This window comes from Aythya ferina (assembly GCF_964211825.1).
Source record: "Aythya ferina genome assembly, chromosome: 2".
NCBI lineage: Eukaryota > Metazoa > Chordata > Aves > Anseriformes > Anatidae > Aythya > Aythya ferina.
Window position 1 is genome coordinate 79,985,491 of NC_140297.1, and position 21,952 is coordinate 80,007,442.

At 39.8% G+C, this 21,952-nt stretch overlaps 2 protein-coding genes across 5 annotated transcripts in view; one reads left to right on the forward strand and one right to left on the reverse strand.

The window, feature by feature from the left end:
• DROSHA (drosha ribonuclease III) overlaps positions 1-4,598 on the reverse strand; it is a 72,257-nt gene extending 67,659 nt beyond the window's left edge. Inside the window, exons 1-2 of the mRNA XM_084508077.1 lie at positions 4,525-4,598; positions 1,870-2,727 (exon numbers count right to left, since the gene is read on the reverse strand). Coding sequence (XP_084364203.1) covers positions 1,870-2,720 — 851 coding nt within the window. The 5' untranslated portion in view covers positions 2,721-2,727; positions 4,525-4,598. The remainder of the gene's footprint in view (positions 1-1,869; positions 2,728-4,524) is intronic.
• A 52-nt stretch (positions 4,599-4,650) lies between these two features.
• LOC311432152 (UPF0489 protein C5orf22 homolog) lies at positions 4,651-19,532 on the forward strand. 4 transcript variants are annotated; one of them, XM_084510352.1, is made up of 9 exons: positions 4,651-4,770; positions 6,521-6,666; positions 7,760-7,909; positions 9,409-9,859; positions 11,878-11,940; positions 13,898-14,019; positions 15,950-16,016; positions 16,688-16,827; positions 18,156-19,532. In XM_084510352.1, exons 1-9 carry the CDS (start codon positions 4,678-4,680, stop codon positions 18,283-18,285), a joined length of 1,362 nt encoding a protein of 453 aa, XP_084366478.1. In that variant the 5' UTR covers positions 4,651-4,677; the 3' UTR covers positions 18,286-19,532. The 4 variants fall into 4 exon arrangements, with proteins under 4 accessions (XP_084366478.1, XP_084366481.1, XP_084366479.1 ...); XM_084510355.1 differs by lacking the exon at positions 4,651-4,770 and adding an exon at positions 4,926-5,374; XM_084510353.1 differs by lacking the exon at positions 4,651-4,770 and adding an exon at positions 5,870-5,940.
• The last annotated feature ends 2,420 nt before the right edge of the window (positions 19,533-21,952 follow it).

The following is a 21,952-nucleotide window of genomic DNA, read 5'->3' on the forward strand; positions in this document are numbered from 1 at the left end:
AGGAATTATTGTGTTACTTTAGGTAGCACAGATCACACACAGGCAGGTTATCAGACTAACAGCTGACAACTTGTTTGTCCACACTCATTTGTGTAACTGTCACATCTCCTAGTAAATGAGTATGCTGATACACAAGGAAGCACGAATACATGCCTCGGGTGGTTTTGTGGGTGAGCAGGATGATGAACCAAGATTTAGGAGTACATATCTATGCTTCCATACACATATATATGACGTAGCACACAATTTTATAAAGCACAAAGTTCATATGAATTATCTACTGGGCTTCCCTACACCCATTCATCCTTCACCTGTGCCTTGTTCAAGCATGGATCAGCCTTCAGAGAGCATGCTCTGTTGCCCTCTGATTTGCTTGAGAGATGAGGATGCTGTGCAAAAAACCATACCAAGGCACCGTGAGAAGATGTTGAGATACACTGTGAACTAGACTGGAAACTGTTGACCTCAGCTAGTAACACAGAAATATTTGAGAAGGAAGCTGCTGGAAATACTTTCAAAACTTAAACCTGAACTTTTAAGAACAAATTGTGAAATTATGTGGCAAAAACTGAGTCACCTACACAACACAGAGACTTCCACAGACTCATCATACAGTAAAGGCTCGTGACTTAAAACCAGCCACATTCAGTTTTAGGAAAATCTTATTCTGGAAACCGAAGTGAGCAGAACCAAACCAAACTAAACTTGCTAAATGTGTTTTGTTTGCTTTTGAATACAGCTATTCTGAAATTATATCTCTGCTTTTTTAAATCAAAGTAGTTTCATTTCCACAGGCACTAAATATAAATTCATGTTTCACATGGGACACATGGAAAAAATCAGATCTTTAGAATTAGAAGCATGTGATCCAGCTACTCTGATAAACTCAACTTTAAAGTATCTCTGAAAACTCTGACCTACATGTAGATCATTAGACAAAAAGAGCGAGCAAGAGAGCAAATTTAAGACTAAACAACTGATGGTGTGCTCTAAAACACCATGCAGCAAACTGTATTAGGCCAATTCATAGCTCACAAGCTGCTTTTATCTATGAAGCAGAGGGACAGAAACTTCATGATACATCCCAAAACTAGCAGTCCACACTCATCTACCTGAATCATAAGATACTAATGTAGCCTACAAAACTTCTTTGTTCCTTTGGACTGGTGCATGAGTTTTCACCTCAGTCCTCCCTGGACATCGCTGACTGGTTTGCTAAGGTCTTCATCCTGAACTGAACTGAACATGCCTACACCGGTCTCCCACAAGGATGAGGATGGAGCAGGATGAAAAACAGTGTGAAAAAGGTTTTTAGTAAAAAAATAACTTACTGTTGCTTTCCGGGGATTACACGGGTGCATCTATCAGGCTATAGACCCCCAGCCTGTTTGCTTGCTGCCTACAAATGCAGGGCTTTCTCAAAGGGCAAATTCAGGTAACATCTGGGACCATAAGTCTCACACGTAAATCTCTATTTTTTTATTATTATTTTTTTTTTAAGTACTGGGACTTACTGTTTTTAAGGCTCAACTCTGAACAAGGTCTTCCACACAAAATTGTGCCAACTCTACTCTCCTGCCAGATATGTATAAAATCCTGTGGTAGACTAGAGCACCACTCAGTTTTCAAACAAGCTCCTGTGCTCGCAGCCATTGCCGCAGACAAGGGGAACAAGTCTACGAGCTTGCAAAGTTGAGGCTGGAGCAGTGTATCTGAAAGATGGCAGAACAGCAGCTCTTTCCACCAGAGATGAGCACTGGCTACCTCCCACATCAGGAGGAAAAACAAGCATGAGGAAATACATGAATTTAATCAAATACTGTAGAGCAGCAACCTCTCCCTTTGCAGGCAGAAGCTATTCCAAGTTACCTGCTACGCTCGTAACTTCTATGATGAGGTGATATCCTTCCTCTGTCATAATCTGTCCGGTGCCGACTGCTTTCCTGCCTCCTCCTGTCAGGGCTCCGGCCTCGATCCCGCCGATCCCCGTGGTTATTGGACCGATGCCTGTCCCCATGGATGTGACTGTGCTCACGATGCCGGTGCTCATCGTAGTGCTTGTTCCTCTCTGGAGACCGTCGATCGCTTTGCGACTTCTCTCCCTGGTATTGGCCCGTGTGCCGAAAATGGGTGCTGCCACCACTGCTGTTGGTTGTGCTGCTCTGAAAAGAGCCAGAGTTGTGCTGGTAGCTGTTGAAGTTGGGTGGTGGGAATGACTGCTGCGAATACCCTGTGGAATACACAGGCTGGTAGCTGACCTGCTGTGGTATGACTGGCGGTGGGGGAGGATGTGGTACTGCCGGAGGGGGCATCATGTATGGAAATGTGCTTTGCCCAGTAGGAGTTGCTGGCACGGGGGCATTGCTAGGGGTTGGCACTGGTGGAGGAGCAGGAGGGAAGCATGGAGGCACCGGGAAGCTCTGCCTCATCTGATGGCTTGGAAACGGTGGCCTCATGGGACACTGGCTGATGGGATTTTGCGTGGAAGGGGGCACTGGAGGAGGATACGGCACAAAGTCTGGCCTGGGTGGCATGTAACCAGTGGCTGGAGGGTTTGAATAGGAGGTTGGAGGTGCAGTCTGCTGGTCATACTGGTATTGTACAGAGGGCTGCTGCGGGTGAATCTGCCGCAGGTTCTGAGGGCGGTAAGTCTGTGTGGAAGTTCTTGCTCCTGGTCCCCCCTGACCACGGGGACATCCTCGTCCGGAATGGAAAGACATGGCTCACCTTTAACAAGGAAAATAAAAGTCCACTGTCACACGAGTTTTGTGGGAGGCCCTTAGCACATTTGAAAGAACTGGTCCTGAAACACTGAAATTGTTTTCTGCAATTTCCTTTAACAGAAGTGGATGATGACCACCACCTTTCAGTGGGAACTGTGCATTCTTCAAAGTGCTAGTACAGGTCATTGTGGCCCTTGATTCCTCTAAACCTTTAATCCATGACGTTAGTCTGCTAGTAGTAATCCAGAACCCAAACTGGACCATGCTCTGGCTTAGGGTAATGTTTATTCTAATGCTTGATTGATATGACTGGCCATAGGTGCAAACATCTCTACTAACATGCACTGGATACTTTGATACAAAGCCTTCAGGTGCACTGCATCAAAGAAACCAGTCACTTTGACAACCCAGATACCCCAGTGCAGACTCCTTTCTAGCACAGCACATTGTTCTAAACCAGACAGAATGCCTTTTCTGATACCTAGTCACAAGCTACCTGATCCAACAAACCATGTATGTTTTAAATGAGTTATGTAGCAACTTACATTGAAAATTTGTGTCCCATGTTTAGTACAGAACCAAGTTCAATAGAAGTTTCACCATATTTTAAGGGAGCCAGATAAACGTTTGTGGGATGAGAATGTTACAGGTCACAGAAGACTCATGAGGTAGGCCATGCTGGTAGTCCAACTTCTTTGAAATAAATGGTTTCCAAAACTCCTCAGCTTTCTGTGAGACCCAGTTACTTTACCAGCAATTGCCAATGCTTCAAGTAGGCTGAAGTCTTGTTCAGAACTACACGTGTATTTAACACATTGTACACCAGGCAGCTTCTGGTGTACAAGCGGGAGAAGAGAAAAGAAATAAGGGGAGGAGAACACACCTCAGGGAGGAGGAACCAAGAGGACACAAAGCATCTCTCGGTACACACCACTGGTGTGGTGTTCATTCCCCCCCCTCCCTTCAGAGCACCCTGCACAAAGGCCAGAGTAAGTCAGAGTCCTGCGTTTACAGGAGGCAACCTTCTAAAGGCTCTCAAGAAGAAACATGATAAAGAAGTCTATATTTTCATTATTTTGCCTGGCAATAATACATTTTTTCCTTTTGCCACTGTTAATTCTAGTCCACTAGGAACTGAAGTAGCTTTGCTTAAGTTCTCAGGTCATGATCTTACATAGCCCAGCCCTGTGCCAGTATACTATTTTATATGCTTTGCTAGTGTTTACATACATCTTTTATTTAAACAGGCTGAACTAAACTTTTGTAACCTTAAAATAAAGCAGAAGCCGCTGCTTCAGTGTGCCTTAGCTTGCAGCATATTTCTTTTTAAAACATCAGGGCACTCAAACAAAAGGTCTTGCTCTCAGACATGGCTACAAGACCTCACCATCAGAGAGCCACACTGACCCCACTGCCGCAGCTTAGCGGCTTCAGAATGATAAAAACCCTGGGCGAAAAGACTAGAGAAAACCGTGTGAAATGCTGTTAAGCCCCCATGTTATTTATTTATTAAAGCTCCCCTCCGCTGCAATTTTTGGTCGCGCTGTTTTCATTGAAGTACACTGGAAGGCGCCGAGGACAAGCCACCCGCGTCCCACCACTCGGGAGAACAAATCCATCCGGCTGGTGACAGCCGTCCCTTCGTTAAAACCCCTTCCCCTTGCACCGACGCCACATCCACCCACTCCCCGGGCTCCGTGCATGAAGCCCCCAGCCCGGCCGCGCTCCTTCCCCGCTCCCCTCCCGGAGCTCGCCCCGGGACCCCCTCGCCCCCCGGCAGCGAGCCGAGCCCCCAGCCCACCTGCCGCCCCTCCGCCGAGCACAGCCCGGCCCGGCCCGCAGCGCCCCGGCTCCGGAAGAGGAAAGCAATGGGCGGGCAGGGAAGGGAAGGAGGCAGGCGGGAGGGACGGAGCCATGGAGCACCGCCCTAAGGGGCCGGGCTCGCGGAGCCGCCATGAGCGGGGCCGGGGCGGCTGCTGGCCCCGCCGGGCGGCGGCTGCGGGCGTACACGGCCCTGCCGGTGCGGGTGGTGGAGGAGCACCAGGACGTGAGTGGGGCTGGGGGTGTGGGGGAGCCCCTCCGGAGGTGGGGGAGCCCGGGGAAGGGGAGCCCCAGCAGGACGGTGCAGCCAGCCCCAGGCGCCCCCTTAATAACAGCGTCACCTCGCTGCCCCTAAATGAAGTTTGGCACCCAGGTGGCTTCAGTTTCCCTCCCCATGCAGCCATTTCGGCACCTCTGTAAACAACTTGCAGCGTTTGTTTATAGTGGCATTAGCATAACTTTCATTACGCTTCTGGTTTGAGTTAGCTTAGCAAGGGCTATTCACGCTAAATACATGCTCTGTGTTCTCGCTATATGCGTATACGTGCATGATCTGCCATGTGAAGCATACGAGACCTTTCATCACGAAGCACCCAAAGCTTTATATAGCCCATTTCTGGTGCTGATCGGTGGGAAGGTGTTGCTAGATGCATCGCGCTATGATTAATAGTCGCAGCTGGTGCGAAGGCAGTTTTGTTCTCAGCCCAAAGCAGGAGAAAGTTAGAGGTTTTAGGCTCTTCTCCCTTCCCCCATCCCTTCCTAATCTCACAGTTTATGCAAACAATGAGATGAAACTTGGATTTAAATCGCAAAAGTTGTAGGTTGTAAAGGTAGGCCAGATTATTGCCTTTTCCCAAAGATGTTACAGTCATGGAACAAGGGTACCCTTGTTATTTTTGACCTTGTTTTATTTACTGCATAAGGAGTGGGTAAACTGAGTAATTTATATCTAGACAGGTGAAATAGAGTCCAAATTTCTGGTGATGGCCAAATTGTCCAGTTATATCCATGCAGTGTTCAGGATTTGTGATCTTAATCGGTTGTGTTCCTAAAAGGTAGCTCTGCTTCTGCTTTAGCATAGAGTAATTTTGTTGCCCAGTCCCTTTATAGCCTTCACCTTCCCTGGGTAGTAGGGCTGGGATTTGCAGCTCTGGCTGGATTTGTTCTGGTAGCTGGGGCAATGTAACTGTAACTGGGCAAAGCTTTACCTCTTGCAGTTCAGTGAGATGCACTGGGAACCAGCAATCAGTGTTTTCCATTCACCACCTGACACTGTTGCACAGCAGTTACTTGTTATGCTATAAATTGAGGAGCTGAGGTGGTTCCTATTTCCTTATTAGCATGTACCTTTGAGTGAAGACCTTTGGTAGGGGGTGAGGCTAGGTACTTGGGAAAGGTAGTATATTGCAGTTATTAAGTTATATATGTATTAGGAATTAAATTCTTTATAAGCATGTGGACCTAAACATCAGCTAAAGTGTAAACAATGGTGGCATTAGTTTTCGCTCTGTATCAGTTAACTTCTAATATCTGAGTAATGAAGTGTTTTCATCTCTGCAGCACCCATACGTAATCAGTAAGTTCTATGGTATGGAAAAGGCAGCACAGGTGCCATGTTCTGCAGAAAGGGGAAGATAAGTTAGAAATGGAATAAAAGAAAAGCCTGGTCATTCAGTTGAATGATTAGTGAGATGAGCCACTGCAAAGAAGAATTTCTATGAATAAGGAGAGGATAGAGCTGTGATTTTCTAGCAGCTTCTCATCTATAGAGCTCTTAGGCTCAGTATTTGCAGCTCACGAGCAGCCTTGTTGCTGGAATTGTTTCCCCTTTGTATTGTTTTCTGTTTTCTCCTCCTTCCAATACATAACCCAAATTCTAAGAGAGTAAGAGTGAGACAAATGTTTTTGCTGATAAAGCTGTTGTGTTTATCATTTCAGGGGTTGCAGTAGAATTATTTTTGTTCCTGTTCTTTTAGGTGCTGCCTTTCATCTATCGTGCCATTGGTTCAAAGCATCTTCCTGCCAGTAACATTAGCTTTGTTCATCTTGACTCCCATCCAGACCTCCTTATCCCTGTGAATATGCCTGCAGACACTGTATTTGACAAAGAAGTTCTCTTTAGGTAAGTCCTACATACTGCATCAGAACACTTTAACTCCACTTCTTGCTGCATTTGGTTTGCAGACCTGTATGTGAAGTATGAACAAAAAATGTATAAATAATCCTTGAGCTGTATTCTTTTGTCTTTTCACTTTTATTCAGAACTAAATGATTTTGCGTGGAAGAAGTTATGTTTGTTTTATGAATGTGGTCAAACATTTATGTTACGTGTCCAGGAGGTGTAAGATGTATGAATTGACTTTGTTTAGTTGTTTAGTAATATATCATGTTATTAAACCAGATGGCTCCCCTGGCTAACAGGACAGCATTTTGAGTGGATGCTTTTCACCTGGAGAGCTGTGGTATTAGAACAGCTTTTCTCTCTTCATGCTGAAAAATTGACTGAGAGTAAAATAACATCTGCACTGACAAGATACAAATGTGAAGTTGAAAAAGTTAATTAAGACCAGTGTTTTTCCCCAATTTCTTGTGTAGGCAAAAAAACACACAATGATCTGTGTTCTTGTCTTTTTCTTCTTGTTTTAAAATAAATATTGATTGTTCCAGTATTATGGTGATACACAACAGTGACAAGAATGACATAAATAATATATTAGCAATTGTATCACTCTGCCTATAGTCTGTATTTGTCGTTGTTGTTGGATGAATAAAAAGCCTTGTGGGCTGCATCATACACACAAACATTTTGTAGGTTTTGGTTGACTCACTTTCACTACTGAGGTTATATATGAAGTCTACTTAGAGCAATTTACAATAAAACGCTCCCTTGAGCTCTGTTCAGAATAGCATTGATGATGCACTTTCTCTCTGTCAGATGTATCAATAGAGAGAAGGACAAGTCCACATAGTTGATAATCAAAGTACCATGCTAAAAGTGAAGCTGACTATACTTCCTAATAATTTTTTTTAGTTTTACTACAGACATTTTTGATTCTTCTTATAAATCAATATTTGTTGTTTTTCTTTTCTTGTTTTAATTTCTGATGATTTGCATGGGGGCTTTCAAGATGTGGAATGTATTTGCGCTGTTCTTGACCATGTTTTCCTTGCAAGAAAAGTAAGTATTATCCCTGGTCTTTCCTTCTTCATTACAGTGAATTAAGTATTGAGAACTGGATTATGCCCGCTGTTTATGCTGGCCATATTTCTCAAGTTCTGTGGCTTCACCCACCATGGGCTCAGCAGATCTCAGAGGGAAAACACAATTTTTTAGTTGGGAAAGACATATCAACAACTACAATCAGGTAAGTTGTCTGCTATCATATGTTGGTAATATAAAAGACATGTAGTTTTAATTGACCTTTTTTATATTTCTTGGATAAAAGTACTGATACATCTGTTTTTCGCAATGAAAAATACAATCTGTATTTGTGAGTTCTTTAGGACCTAATGTGACTATATGTTTTAATGGGTACAGTTTAAGATGTGCCTTGTAGTCTCTTTACTAATATGTAATTCAAGCTATTCCCCTTGTGCATCACATGCTTCAACCTAACTAATTTCCGTAGCAGTCCTCTGTTAGATCCTCTTCTGTTTGTTGACATCTCTCATGTCCTGTGGGCCCAAACCTTGGCAGACTATGTACAATGTGACCTCACCAGTGCTGAACACAAAGAGAAAGAAGTCTCTTCTCTTGGCATTTTGGCTAGTACAGAGAAATTTTGTCTAGTACAGATAAATTAATGAGTAGCCTTCACTGTAGGGGTGTACAGCTTGGTCATGCGTAATTTGCTTCCTACTGTGACTGCCCAGTCCTCTGCCCAGTCCTCCTCTGTAGCACCTTGCTGGTCTGTGCCAACCTGCTACTGCCACATGGCGTTTTTCTGTCTCAGATGTGGGACCTTTCATTTCTCTTGAAATTAATGAGATGTTTGTAGGTTGTTCCTCTAGGCTGTCTACATCCCTCAGGAGGCCAACAATGGGGAACTAAACTTCTGCTGTTCATAAAATTATCTGTCTGTGGTTGATGGATGGTGGTACCCTGTAATTGGCAAGGTCTTAATACAAGTGAACAGAAATTCACTTCTTTCAAGGTTTTTTCAGTCTGAATTTGTTACGTAAGGCTTAATGTGCTGAAATATAGCTTGAAAATAATATTCTATACATTTCCAATCTAGGTGGAGTTTTTATTTTGATTATTTGTTGTTGTTTTTAAATTAAGTGGATATGTAGCTATTAATCCTTGTTACCTGCTCTCCTTACACCTAGAATAAGGAATCATATGTCAGAGGTAGAGAAAAGTTAAACACTAATTAATGCATAATATTTTACTTATAATAAAGTAAATTATATCCATGGGTTTCACAGCAGTTCTCAAATGTAACTAAAATAGTTTTTCTAAAGAAAAAAGGCAACCTAAGGCAAAACATCCAGTGCTTTGCAGCCTTATATGCCGTAACATCAACAGTATCTCGTTAAATTCTTGATGTAAGATATAATTGAATGTCAAACTAATCTTAGTAGCACATAATATAGAATATATCTTTCTCTACCTATTAGAAGCCTTGTAGGGCTATCAAAAAAATTCCAGAATTTTAATGTAGTGATTCAGCATTGAAGAGGTAAATATAATTTCCAGGTGTTTACATGGGAATTAAAATAAATAACTTTGTATATGCAGTTTTATTGGCTTTGTTACCCATCAAACATCTATTCATTTTTCTCAAGATGCCTTAAATGCATGTTTTTTTTGCTAAGTTCTTTGCAAAGTTTTGTATTAACTTCGAGTTGCTGTCAATTGTAGGGTTACAGGTACAGATGATTACTTTTTAAGTGATGGTCTTTATGTCCCTGCTGATCAGCTAGAAAACCAGAAGTCTTTAAATTTACATGTCGTTCTCATTAATCCTACGGAAACATCAAACAACCAGGAAGAAAATGGCGAAGTAATATCTGCTAAGAGACTGAAGCTAAATACAGATGACACAGCACACACTGTTGCTGCCTCTTCATCAGTGACTTCTGGTAACCTTGATCACAGCTCCTCAAATGTGAAGAACAAGGAAATACAAAATGCAAGTGCCCTGAACAGGGCAGAATGTTCATCTTCACGCTCTCCCAGAAATGACGAATGCCCAATAAGGGAGGTTGCTAAAAATATCTGCCAAGTTCTTCAGAAAGGAGACGCATTTGTTTTAGACATTGACTTAGATTTTTTTTCAGTTAAGAATCCATTCAAAGAAATGTACACACAGGTAAGCATGACAATGGAGAGTCCTCTTCATAGAAGAGTACTAGTCCTCCTAGTGCTTAGTGTCTATGGAGAAACTGTCATCTAATTTAAATTAGCAGATCAGCAGAATCATGATTAATGAATCACACTAATACTTGAAGAGAGACAGTTTAAGGGAGTGCATATTCCAAAGAAGTACAATAACCTAATAGAGCTAGGACCTTACATTTGAAATAGGTGTAGAGAAAACATTCAGGCTTAGAGTTAATGTGGCATGCTCCTGCTTGTTGTGTGGGCAATAAAAGCTGCTTGGATTTCCAAAGTTCATGTCCCAAGTACCCAAAGCAGGATTGATTAATCAGGGAGTGGTGGCAGACTGTATTTCTCACCCCTTCCAGTAGTATGCCACAATGGTACCCCGAGACTGCCTTTCCAAAAGATCTGGTGGCATTGATTATTCAGAGTGGTAACTCCTCTTGATGAGAGGCTGTGATTGATTTCATTTGTCTGGACTGTTGAGTGTAACGATGAGCAAGCAGCTGTTTCTGATGTTGTGGCTCTGAGCTTAAGACTCTGCACCATATTCAATGTATAGCTTGTGGGCACAGAACTTACCTCACTTGTGTGATGTTGTAAATATGTAGACCTTCAGCTGTGTCAAGCAGTTAGGAGTTTTTCTTTATGTGAACAGGCTTTTTAGGAACTAACTCATCTGCCCTGAAAACTGTGTGCAGCATTTGGGCTTAAAAATTTACTGCAATGTTATGATTGTTTCTAGTGATTAAAACTCTTCTTAACGCTACTTTAACTTCAGTCTGTTCTGGAGAACACTGACATCTTTGAGTTTCAGCTAGAGTACTGCTTCCTTGTTCAGTGTATAGAAGTGAATGCAGTGTCCCTGACCTTTGTTAGTTTCTGACATCCAGTATTTACAATCCTGGTACCTTCAGAAAATAAGCAATCCCAATCATTCTGAATCACAGAAATGTAAGACAAAGTGGAAGCACCACAGGGGTCTTGTCATGTAAGAATACCCTCTTAGGGCTTACAATACATTCTTCATAAAGCCATAGAGGAGTCTTACTGGGTTTTGTTTATTTGGGGGTGGGGGCGGATTTTTTTTCTTGTGCTGAGGTAAGTTCTCAGCTCTAGGAACCACTTTTGGAAGTGGAGTTGCACAGAGCACCCAGTATTACCTTTTTTGATAAGAATTTCATATGTGGTTAATATTTCTTAACTACGTTCCCTCTTCTGTAAAATACAGTAATTCTATCAGAAAATGTTGCTCAAGTTAACTATTGGAATATAAAAATCCAAGGAAAAGCTAAAAAGCAAGTATGTCTCACCAATTCAGAAGAGTATTCTCCTTCCACCAAAAAAAAAAAAACCAACCAAAAAAAAAAACACCAAAACACTAAAATCCAAAACAGTGCACTAAAGATGCTTTATATTTTTGTAAAATTTATGGTCTCTTAGTCTACCCTTTCTTTCTCCTGAAAAATTCCTGTGTTCACCTTTTCAATGCTGTTAAGTAAATGAGATGTTTATTGTTTAAAGAAACTTGAATATTATCAAGGAGTAGGGCTGACAAGCCCCTGTTACTAGTGAACTACTTGTTCAACCAGCCTAAAACCTTTACCTGTGTGTTTTTCCTTTAAAATCCTACTTATTTATCAGTCTTATTCATCAATTTATTGGGACATCAGTTCAGCAAAATAGATACTCAGCTTCAGAGACTGGTTAATTAACAGAACTTGTAAATATGTAATTTATACAGCTGTGTTACTGAAGTCAGGTTTAAAGCTCAGCTGTTTCAAAAATGCTTGGCTGAGGCTGTGAAGTAGTGCTCTCACAGCATCTTCCTCACCTGCATTTACAGGGAGTTGTCTGTGTTACTGGTGTAGAGAAGCTACCTTGAAGTGTGGGTGTTGAGTGTTTGTTTTTTTTTTTTGTTTGTTTGTTTTTTTTAATACAGATGGCTTTGAAGTTCCTGGTTGTCATTTGATGAGACTAATATTCTCCCCTTTTTCTTTTTTGAAGACAGAGTATGAGCTCTTACAAGAGTTGTACAACTTCAAGAAGCCTCATAAAGATGCAACAGAGGTAAGGCATTTCCTTGTGGGATACGTTATGTGGGAATGATTCTTTTGATTTATGCAGTAAAAATGAATTATGAGAAGGAAAGAACCTATTAAAGGTGCTTAATGAAGTGGTTTCCAATTAAGCTATGCGGCATGCTGAATACTAATCAGAAGTGTCTTAGGAATTTTTTTATGTTAAATATGTAACCATGTAAATATTTAGCATGAGAGTAAACACTAATTTCTGTAAACAAATGGTAATTGACAAGATAGAAATGAAAATACAGTAAGTCATCTGCAGTCTCTCAAGGTGCAATGTTTTTTTTCTCCCTTTAGGGTCTCCTTCTCCTTGCCCTAGTTGTTCTTCCTTGATAGTGAAAGTAGTGCTAAATGCCTAATTGATATTTTATGTGTTTATTTAGACATGGAAGGGCTAGTATTGTGCCACTAGTGCTAAGTGCCTAATTGATATTTTATGTATTTATTTAGATGTGGAAGGGCTAGTATTGTGCCACTGCAGTGTACTTCTCTTTGTATGTGTTGGGTGTTTCTGAATCGTGGAAACATACACCTGCTGCAGCTGCCAAACGTTTATTTAGCCCTGAGCCTAAACCATGTAAAGAGTCATATTAGTGGTCATTATACCACATAATTTCTAAACAAGAGCTTAGCTTTGCTTTTGTAATCATCTGAAGGCTTTTACAGATGATTATAAAAGAAATTTTACAGAGAGAGTCAATACATATAATAATCCGAGATTAATAAATCTTAATTTGTATGTATAAAGAAATGGAGATGTCAGATTGGTTTTCATGTTTCTTAGTCAATCTGCAAGACTGTGGTGAAAACAGATACCTACTTAAAAGGTATGGAAATGTGGTAGGGGAAAAGGATTGTGATTAAGTTCACAATGTGATTTCAGGGCATGACACATTTATTTAAGACCACAGATTTATTGGAGGCAATTGAAGTAGTTAGCAGAAAGTGAGTAGTAGGTACAGAACTTAATGTAAGACCAGATCTATGGATTGGTTTGTAGTGAGACAACTAACTTAAAGGGTCCAAATGCAGAAAACTAGAGAAATCAGAGTTTTTCCAGGACTCAAAAGTATTCTAGATGTCTTGTCTCTGAAAATCTGTTAGTTATTCCAAAGTACAACTAGATATGTATTTCTATCATAGTGCAAGGTAAGTTAATGGGGCTTCTGTTTTCCTCTTTTTTTTTTTTTTTTTTCCAATACAGATAGAGATTGGATATATCTTTAAGGTTAGTTACTGGTGCTGCACAGAAAGATGTCTTATTCATCCCTCAGAAACCTGAAGGTGTATTTCATGAATAGCTGATACCCTCAGCTGTTCTTAATTTAGCCTGAAGCTGACAACACTAGCCAAAAGAAGCAGCATCTGTTACATGGTAGTCAGCAGCATCCTAAGAGGAACAACTGTTCTTAATTCATAGCCATTTATACCAATGTGCTTTGTAATTTTCCTTCACGCAGCGCTGCACTGAGTCTCTTTTACAATAAATGTGCTAAACATTGCTTTTCATTTGATATGCTATATAGGGCCTCCCTCTGCAAATACTTATATGCACAACTTGTATGCATGTGCATTTGTAGCCTTGCTTATTCCAAGACGATTGCCTCTTCATGTATTATGAACATTTTAAGAAAGTGCATAAACTTTATAATAAAAAATAAATACAATTTATTTGCTCTTATGTTTGTTCTTTGTAAATTCTACCAGAATGTAGATGCAGCTTTTTATATGCTATAGGAAAGACAGAGCAAAGAGGTGTGTTTTTCTGAAGGTACCAGTTTCTGCAGGCATTCATTCTCATCATCTTGTAAAGGTGTTCTGTAGCAATAAACTTGTTGTTTGTTTCCCCACATGCACTAGATCAATTAAGCCATGATTTAGCTAGGAAAATCATTCTTGCCTCTTTTTCCTAACATGTTTTTATATGTGTATATTTAAAGGAAGGCTTGCTGGATTGTGTTGAAAACCGTGTTCATCAGCTAGAAGATCTGGAAGCAGCATTTGCAGATTTGTGTGACAATGATGATGAAGAAACCTTACAGAAGTGGGCTTCATATCCTGGGTAGGAGATCTCTAAATGGCTTAAAACCCTCCTGCCATTGGTTTATTCCCGTAGCCTTTGGAGAAGAATCTTCATGAACTGGTGACACAGTTAACAGTAAAGTGTTCTTCCTTATTCCCATCATATTGGAACTCTTCCCAGTCAGCTTATTAAGCTTAAGTAAGTTGAGATGACACAATTTCAGATAAGCCTGTTTTTGATTCCTTTAGATCAAGCTCTTTCCTGCTAATACTACTAGAATAATCTCCTCTTCTGAAAGACCTTTACCTTTCCCATACTAGTATGGGTAGGTTTTGATTTTTCTTGGATCTCATTACATTAGCACCTTCCTTTCCCTTATCTAAGATTCAGCTATCACCACCACCACCCCCCCTCCCAAAAAAAAAAAAAAGGCAATTTACCAGTGCCAGTAAGGTTTCTTTCCTGCAACTGCTCCTTTCTTGGGAGCCTTTCTGGAGCACAGTAGACAAGGCTCTCGTTCCTGATCTATTGCAGAAGCAGTGCTGCAGGAGACCTCCAGATTTACCCTGGTGGATAGTCTTGAAAAGTGTCAGAACTGCAGACAAGGTCATAGCTCTGGAAGAAGTCTTCTATTAGAATAACTCTGAAGAGGGAAAAACAGTATGTACTATAAGGCTAGTAAGCAGAGTCAAAAGGATGTGATTTCAAATGAGTTTCCTGAAAAATATGTGATAGCTATCTGTATATTTCAGTTTTAAACAGAAGAATGCTTAACATACTGTTTTTCCTAAACTTTTTCTTAAGGCCAGGAATAATAACTATAATTTAGTCTGTGTAAGACATGTCTTAGATTTACACCTAAGAACTTAAGTGTTGAGTCGTCTTAAGTTCAGTTGTCCTTAATTTCTGTAATGCAGTTGTTTAGGAACTGATTAGCCCAGCACTTTGCTAACAGAAAATGCGGGAATCTGGATGGGATCTATGCAAGGCTACCAGATTTTCTTTGCTTTTAGAAGAGCAAGTCAGACAATGCAAAAGTTAAGTCTGTCTGCAGTGCCACATGGCGAACATTTTATAAGATCAGCCTTATAGAGGCTGATTTCTGCATGAACAGAATCACAGAATCACAGAATTTCTAGGTTGGAAGAGACCTCAAGATCATCGAGTCCAACCTCTACCTAACACTAACAATCCCCACTAAACCATATCCGTAAGCTCTACGTCTAAACGTCTTTTAAAGACTTCCAGGGATGGTGACTCCACCACTTCCCTTGGGCAGCCTGTTCCAATGTCTAACAACCCTTTCGGTAAAGAAGTTACCTTCAAGCAAAAGAACCTTCATGCAAATTTTGTCCTCTCTGGAGGGAAGCAAGTTTGGTGAAATTTTGTGATCGATGTGAGGCAGAACTCTCATAAAAAGCAACAAAATATTGGGGTTATACAGAAGGGCTGCTTTGGTGCTACAGAAGTCCTTGCTTTCTGTGGAAGAATGAGTGAAAGGCTGCGCACATGAGTGAGTGTCCACAAAACATGTCAGTGGCATCTGCTGTGCTTCTAAATAAATGTTTTAATCTGAAAAGAAACTGAGCAAAAGACCAAGTTTTCCCTTAATAGGAAGATTATTCATTTTTGCTGTCAAATACAGCAGTTACTGCCAGACTTCTGTAACAATCAATGCAAGTATATCAAGTTAATAAAACTTTTGAGTGACAACAGCTTCTCTCTAGGTCTGCCCTGAAAGAAAGGGGAAGAGGCCTTGCAGAATAGGTATGAATAGTAGGGTTTCCTGAGACCTAGGGAAACAGCAAAATAATACTGATACTCTCCATTTTTCTTAGGTACAAGATGACATGGGCAACATAACTTCTACTTTTTTTTTTTTTTTTTTTTTAAACTTAGGTTAAATGATGTATCAGTTTCTAAGTTTTTACATAACACTTTTTTTTTTTTTTTTTTTTTTTTACTGCAGAATGAAGCCCCTTGTTCAGCTAGTTCACAGTTTGAAAAGCAGGATGGAGAGCCCAGACTATGAAATGGTAGGTCACTGTATAAAGGAGCAGAAAGTTGGTAATTTCCAAAACATATGTTCAACAGGGAGGGAAAAAGTTATGTTTAATTTTAGACTTGACTCCTTGATTCAGTACTTCTTGGGATTTTAATAGTTTTTTTAATGTTACTGCTTAGAGCAGCTTTTTTTAAAAGCTTCTGAATTTTTATTGAATTTTTATATGAATTTTATTGAAATTTTATATGAATTTTTATTCTGCTTGTCTATATTTTATATTGTCTATATATTTATGCAACATTAATATGATATTTAGGACACTCATGTCTCAAGCTGCTTCTTTTGAAATTAGTTTTCACTTCACCAGGGTCTGTCAATATACTTTATAGAACTTAAGGTACCTGCTTGTAAAAGATCAGGCCTGCCATCTTCAAGGACTGCAGCATGCTCTGAATTCATAGGAGAGGTACATTGCACTGGAGATAATGAAACAATCCATGTAAACTCGGGATTTTATTTTTTTTTGTTTGAGTACTAGCTGGGAATAAAAAACTTACTGTCTGAAGGTGTGTAAGTTACCTCTTGGGCTAGGGATAGCAATTTAGGGATTTCTTATATAGACAAGCCATATCAATACTTTGTTTGTATGACGAGTGAAAATCTGTTAATTACAAAATGAAAATATGTTTAATTTACATGTAGGTCCATCAGGCTGGTTTGACCTGTGATTATATGGAGCTTCCCCACCATGTTAGCACGGAAGAGGAGATTGAAGGCCTCATACAATCCACTAAAGTTCTACTGAAAAACATGCCTAAGCCCACACTTGTGACAATTGCTCGGTAAGATGTGTAGATTCTTTAAAACATTCAGACAGCTTTACAAAGCTAAATGATTCTATGAATATAACATTGGTTAATGTATCTTTCTTAAAAAAAAATCCATCTTCCATTGGAAAACTTAGTGTACTGAAAATTGACATTTGAAAGCATTAATCATACGGCAGTGACAGTATACTGCTTAAGGGAAGGTTCTGTGCTGATGGCCAGTTTTACTAGGCTTCAGAGTGGCCAGCACAGATTTCAACAAGCAGTGAAAACATGATGACTTAATGAGTTTCAGTGCAGGCTATATAAAGCCTATGATGAGGCCTTGCGTGTGTTGCAGTGGATGGCTGTCACTGAGGTTCATATTACCTTTGCTACTTCTGTTAAGCAATTTAGAGTAAAGCTATCTTGATCAACCTTGCATGGGCTGAAATTATGCCTTCTCTACTCTTGTGCTAGGATTCATTACACTATTGGTAAGATCTGTTTTCAGTGAAATTTTTAATGGAAAAAATTTTGATTAGGTGGGACAGGTTTTCATCTAATAATCTGAAGGGTATTTATATTCTAGAAAGCTCTAATGACGTTTTGCATAGGGTTAAAATTACTCTTCCAGGACTGTAAAGGAATTATTTGGGAGAACAGAATGGAGTTGGGGTCAATGTACTACCCTATCCTGGGAGAACTTAATTTGAAGACCACAGTGTAACTCTTAACTAATTATTGCAACTTACTCACTTGAAGAATACCATGTGTGCCCTATAAGTACAGGCAGCAACACTAGGATCTGACATGAAATAGTTTGTGTCAACAACAAATACCTACAACAAAAGAAAGCTGTATTTTCTGTGCCAGCCACAGAATTGTTATGCACTTTTGCAGAGGAAATAGAGAATCTGACATATCTAAAATACTAGAAGCGTAGCTCTGTATTTTTTTTTTTTTTTACCAGCATCTGTTTGTGGTAAATATTGTTATCCCAGGAATTACACAGATTTTTTTTTTAAATTTTCCTACCTATTTTAACTAGTAGCAATTGAATTTTTCAATCTACCTTTCCACCAGTACTTTAATTGGATTATTTGCTTGAATTCTGATTGGCAACATGTTGTGTTAGAGTTGGAAGTCATGTTTCTGATCATCTGTGTGCTTTCTGTTTAACTTCAGGCAAATTGCAGTTGTTGAAAGCAGAGAGGAAAAGCAGAGTAGTATGCTTTGAAGAGATACTGGGAGGCAGAACTTTTCATGCTTTGAAAGTAGCTTCAACACCCTGGATACAAAGCATTACAAGAATACAAATTAATTTATACTCCCTCATTGTTTTATTCAAATCTTTGTTACAGATCAAGTTTGGACGACTATTGCCCTTCTGAGCAGGTTGACATCATTCAAGAGAAGGTTCTCAATTTACTAGGTTTGGTGTATGGCACTCTGGATGTGCGCTTAGATTACTCAACCAACTCTTCTTTGTGACATTTCTTCATATATTGCTTTCCAATGCAGTAGATTAATTTAAATTGCGTATTTGCTGTGGTTGCAGGGGAAAAAACACACTTATTTCAGCAGATGGCACTAGAACCCAAGCTGACCAAGAGCTAGGTTTAAGTTGCACTGCTTTCAGTCAGCTGTATCTGAACTGTTACCCGTTTCTTTTGATTGTTATTTTTACTGTCTTGCTTATTTTAAAAATTGGTTCAAAAGAAACTGTTTGTCCACAGAATGTACTTTCTCCACCTGATTTCTTGAAGTGTGTGTAAAAAAAAAAAATATCTAAAAATAAATAGATTGCTTTTATAAACTTAAACTTTTTGGAGTTCAGTGAGTAACAGATGTGTGCCTGAGTTGCATTCTATTCTTTTAAGAGTTACCTCAGTAGTGCCAATAAGACCTTGCGTTTGCATAGTGATCTTTCCTAAGTGCTGTACTTCAGCACTCCCCTCACATTTTCAAGAGCAGTTTATGGCTTCTGCCCATCCACAGAATATTATTTGTATTTATAATCTGCATTAATATTGTCTCTTTACCTTAGAGTATTTCTTTGGTGACTCAGATAATGTTCCTGAAATGCAGACATTGAATTTTTATTTTTAAAGATACTTTTTAATACATAAAAATAACATATGTGTGTGCATGCTTTTATTTACTGAATCCTGCAAGGAACTGAATTGATGTTTTCTTCAGGAAACAAAAATTTAACTTCACTGAAGTACAGAGCCTTCTGTACCAGGCTTTCACTCATTTCATTTCCCACTTGGAAAGTAAGTTTTAGAACTATTTAATATGCAAAGCAATCTAATTCTAGAGAAAACTGATACTTCAGGAACAACAATAACAAAAGAAGAGGATTGTTTTGGAAATGAAGCTGAAATGGGAAAGAAAATACCACCTAGATTATTGTGCTTTTTTTTGTGAATAAATTCTGCTTGTAACTTTTCTGAAATAGTTAATTCATAAGCACTAATAGTTTTGCTCTACAGTGACTTCATCTACTTTTACAGGTTTTTTGTACTATTTCTGTTGTTGACACAAATGACTAGATTGTGAATGCTTAATAGAAGAAATATTTTAAAACAATAAGTTCCATGACTACAGCACCTTTTTTCTTCTTTATGAGTTCTGTCACAAAGACACCTCTAATCTTGGATCCAAGCTTCTTAGTACTTCATGAATTACAGAGCATATATATTGTGTACAGAAATAAAGTGGAGTAATTTCATGTACTGCTTGTGCAGAGAGGATTGTGTGTGTGTGTAAGAGATGCTCTTTGCTGGGCTTTGGGTAAGGTTGTAAAGAACTAAAAAAGCATTGAAATGTAGGTGCTGGGGTACATCCCTGCTACAGTGTACTATGAGCCCCAGAGAGGTGCTGTAGCACAGTTCTGCCTGGGTGCCTGACACGATTCTTCCACAGGGTCCCCCAACAGAAGCAGCAGCACATTGGCCTGGGCTAGGCCCTGCCAACTGTCAGCCTGGGGCTGCCTTGTGCCGGCTCCAGCAGGGTATGGCTGGGCCCAGCAGCCAAGATGCCAGTGCCTTGCCTTGGGGACAGCCTGGGGAAGAAAGGAGGGCACATGTATTTTGTATTTATTTTGGCCTCCAAAGAGCTTTTTCTGCCTCATTTTCTCCCCTCCATCCTGTAGAGGAGGGGCTGGATGGGCACCTGGCAGCCATCCCAGCTAGCCCACCACAATGCTCAGGCTTGCTGTAGGCTGTCTCTGAGCTTTTGAGCAGTCCTGTATTGCAGGATTGGGTGTGACCTATGAGAGTCGACTCAAGTTCTGAAACAGTTAAGATGGGTACAAGCTGTAGCCCAGGTTGTTGGTAGTCATAACCTGGGGGAAGAATATAAACTCCACAAAACTGGTGTTCAGCATGGTAAACATAACCAGGTTACAAGTGACACTTAGAAGCCTTTTCCCTGAAATGATTAAAATGAACAAAATTAAGAACATAAGTGTTGCCAAGCCTGATTAGATGTCTGTTGGAGGTTTTGTGCACTGATACTGCCTAGAAATAAATGGTGCCAAAGGTATCATATCTGTCAATAGCCAGCTACCTTTACTCCATGCAGAAAAATACTAACGAAAAAGCAAATCAGTTTTTCTTTAATTTCCAGAAAATAAAGTTATGTAGTCTTTCCATTTGCCTGTTCAGAAAGGTTGACTTCACAATACGTAGTCTGGGTGCATCAGTGAGAATTTTACAGCAGGTTAAGACAAATTATGGAGGTTATACTGCATTAAGTCAAATGAAAAGATCAGCATCCTGTGCAATGTTTGCAGTGTATAATTTTATTTGGTCACTTTTTTACTTCTCAGTGTGCTGAGAAATGTCAATGTAGTCCCAGAAATAAGCTTCCGTAATGAAGTGGGGGAAGGATAAGCATGGTTTCAAGAAGACATGCAGTCAATATTGACTTGATTTCCATTTTCAAATATTTCTTTACAAAAATGAATATTTGCAGTAGAATGCTTTTTGATACAGAATAGAATGGGTGGATCATGCCTATTTCTTAAATGTTACAGTAACTTAGAATTCAAGTAGGTGTTATTTGAAGTCATGTAGAGGATCTCTTCGCAGTAAGAAACAGTCATTTGAATTTGTATTGTTTCAGCTTATTTTTTATTTTATTTTTTTTAGGCAAGAATTAATGAGCTGTTGCTACACTGATTATAGCAAAAGAGTAAGCTAGTTACACTTAATTGCAAGAACATTTTTTTATTACTATTATTTTAGGTGTTAAGGCAGAGTGCAGCATTTTTATCATGCAGTCTGATAAACTCCACAACACAGGTTGTTTCCCGCAGTGGTTTCTCATGTAAGTAACCAGTATTTCCTGAAAGTGGTACTGGTAAGAAACGCCTCTATTCCCACAGTGTGTTCCTCTTCTGAAAAAGAAATGTAAACAAAATGTGAAAGCTTTTTTCCTGCTCAATATTTAACCTTGGGCCTCCTAGTTTTCTCCTTGCTTAACTTCTTACTAGTGATCTGTGATTCAGTCACGCTGACCCATGCCTATAGATGTCCTTTCTGTGATGCAAGTGTGCCATGTAAACCTTTTTTTGGTAGGAATCCCAATTTAGCACCAATTTAGCTTATGTTGTTACCTATGGTAAAATGTAGCTCCATACAGTCTTGATGGGATGCATCCACACCAGCCTGTGGGCATGGGCATCAATTCCAATGTTAACCTGAAGATACTTTGGAGAAGTAAGAGAAGAATTTGGTACAGCATTTCTGTGACAGCAGACCTGAATGGGTTATGTTTAGCCTCAAAAAGAAACTAACCTGTAGTGAACAGCGTATCTCCATGCAGCTGAAGAAGAGAGACTTCTCCACTTGGAGGGAGTCTTTGTGGCCTGTCTTCATGCCACAAATACCTGTGCTGATGGAGCCCAAGGCTTCACTAACACAGTTAAAAGCATCTTGCGTATTTCCCACTAGGTGGAGAGAGAAGTGCGTGTTACTGTATCCACTGTCCTAATTATCTGAAAGGCTGAAAATGCATTTCCAGGTTCACGTTGTGATTAAACTCTATTTATCCTTTGGAAATAATAAAGGGAGAACAGAATAACCAGCCTCTTTAATGCAGTAGAAAATTTCCAGTCACAAAGAACTCTGCATCAGTGTTTGCCCCTAAG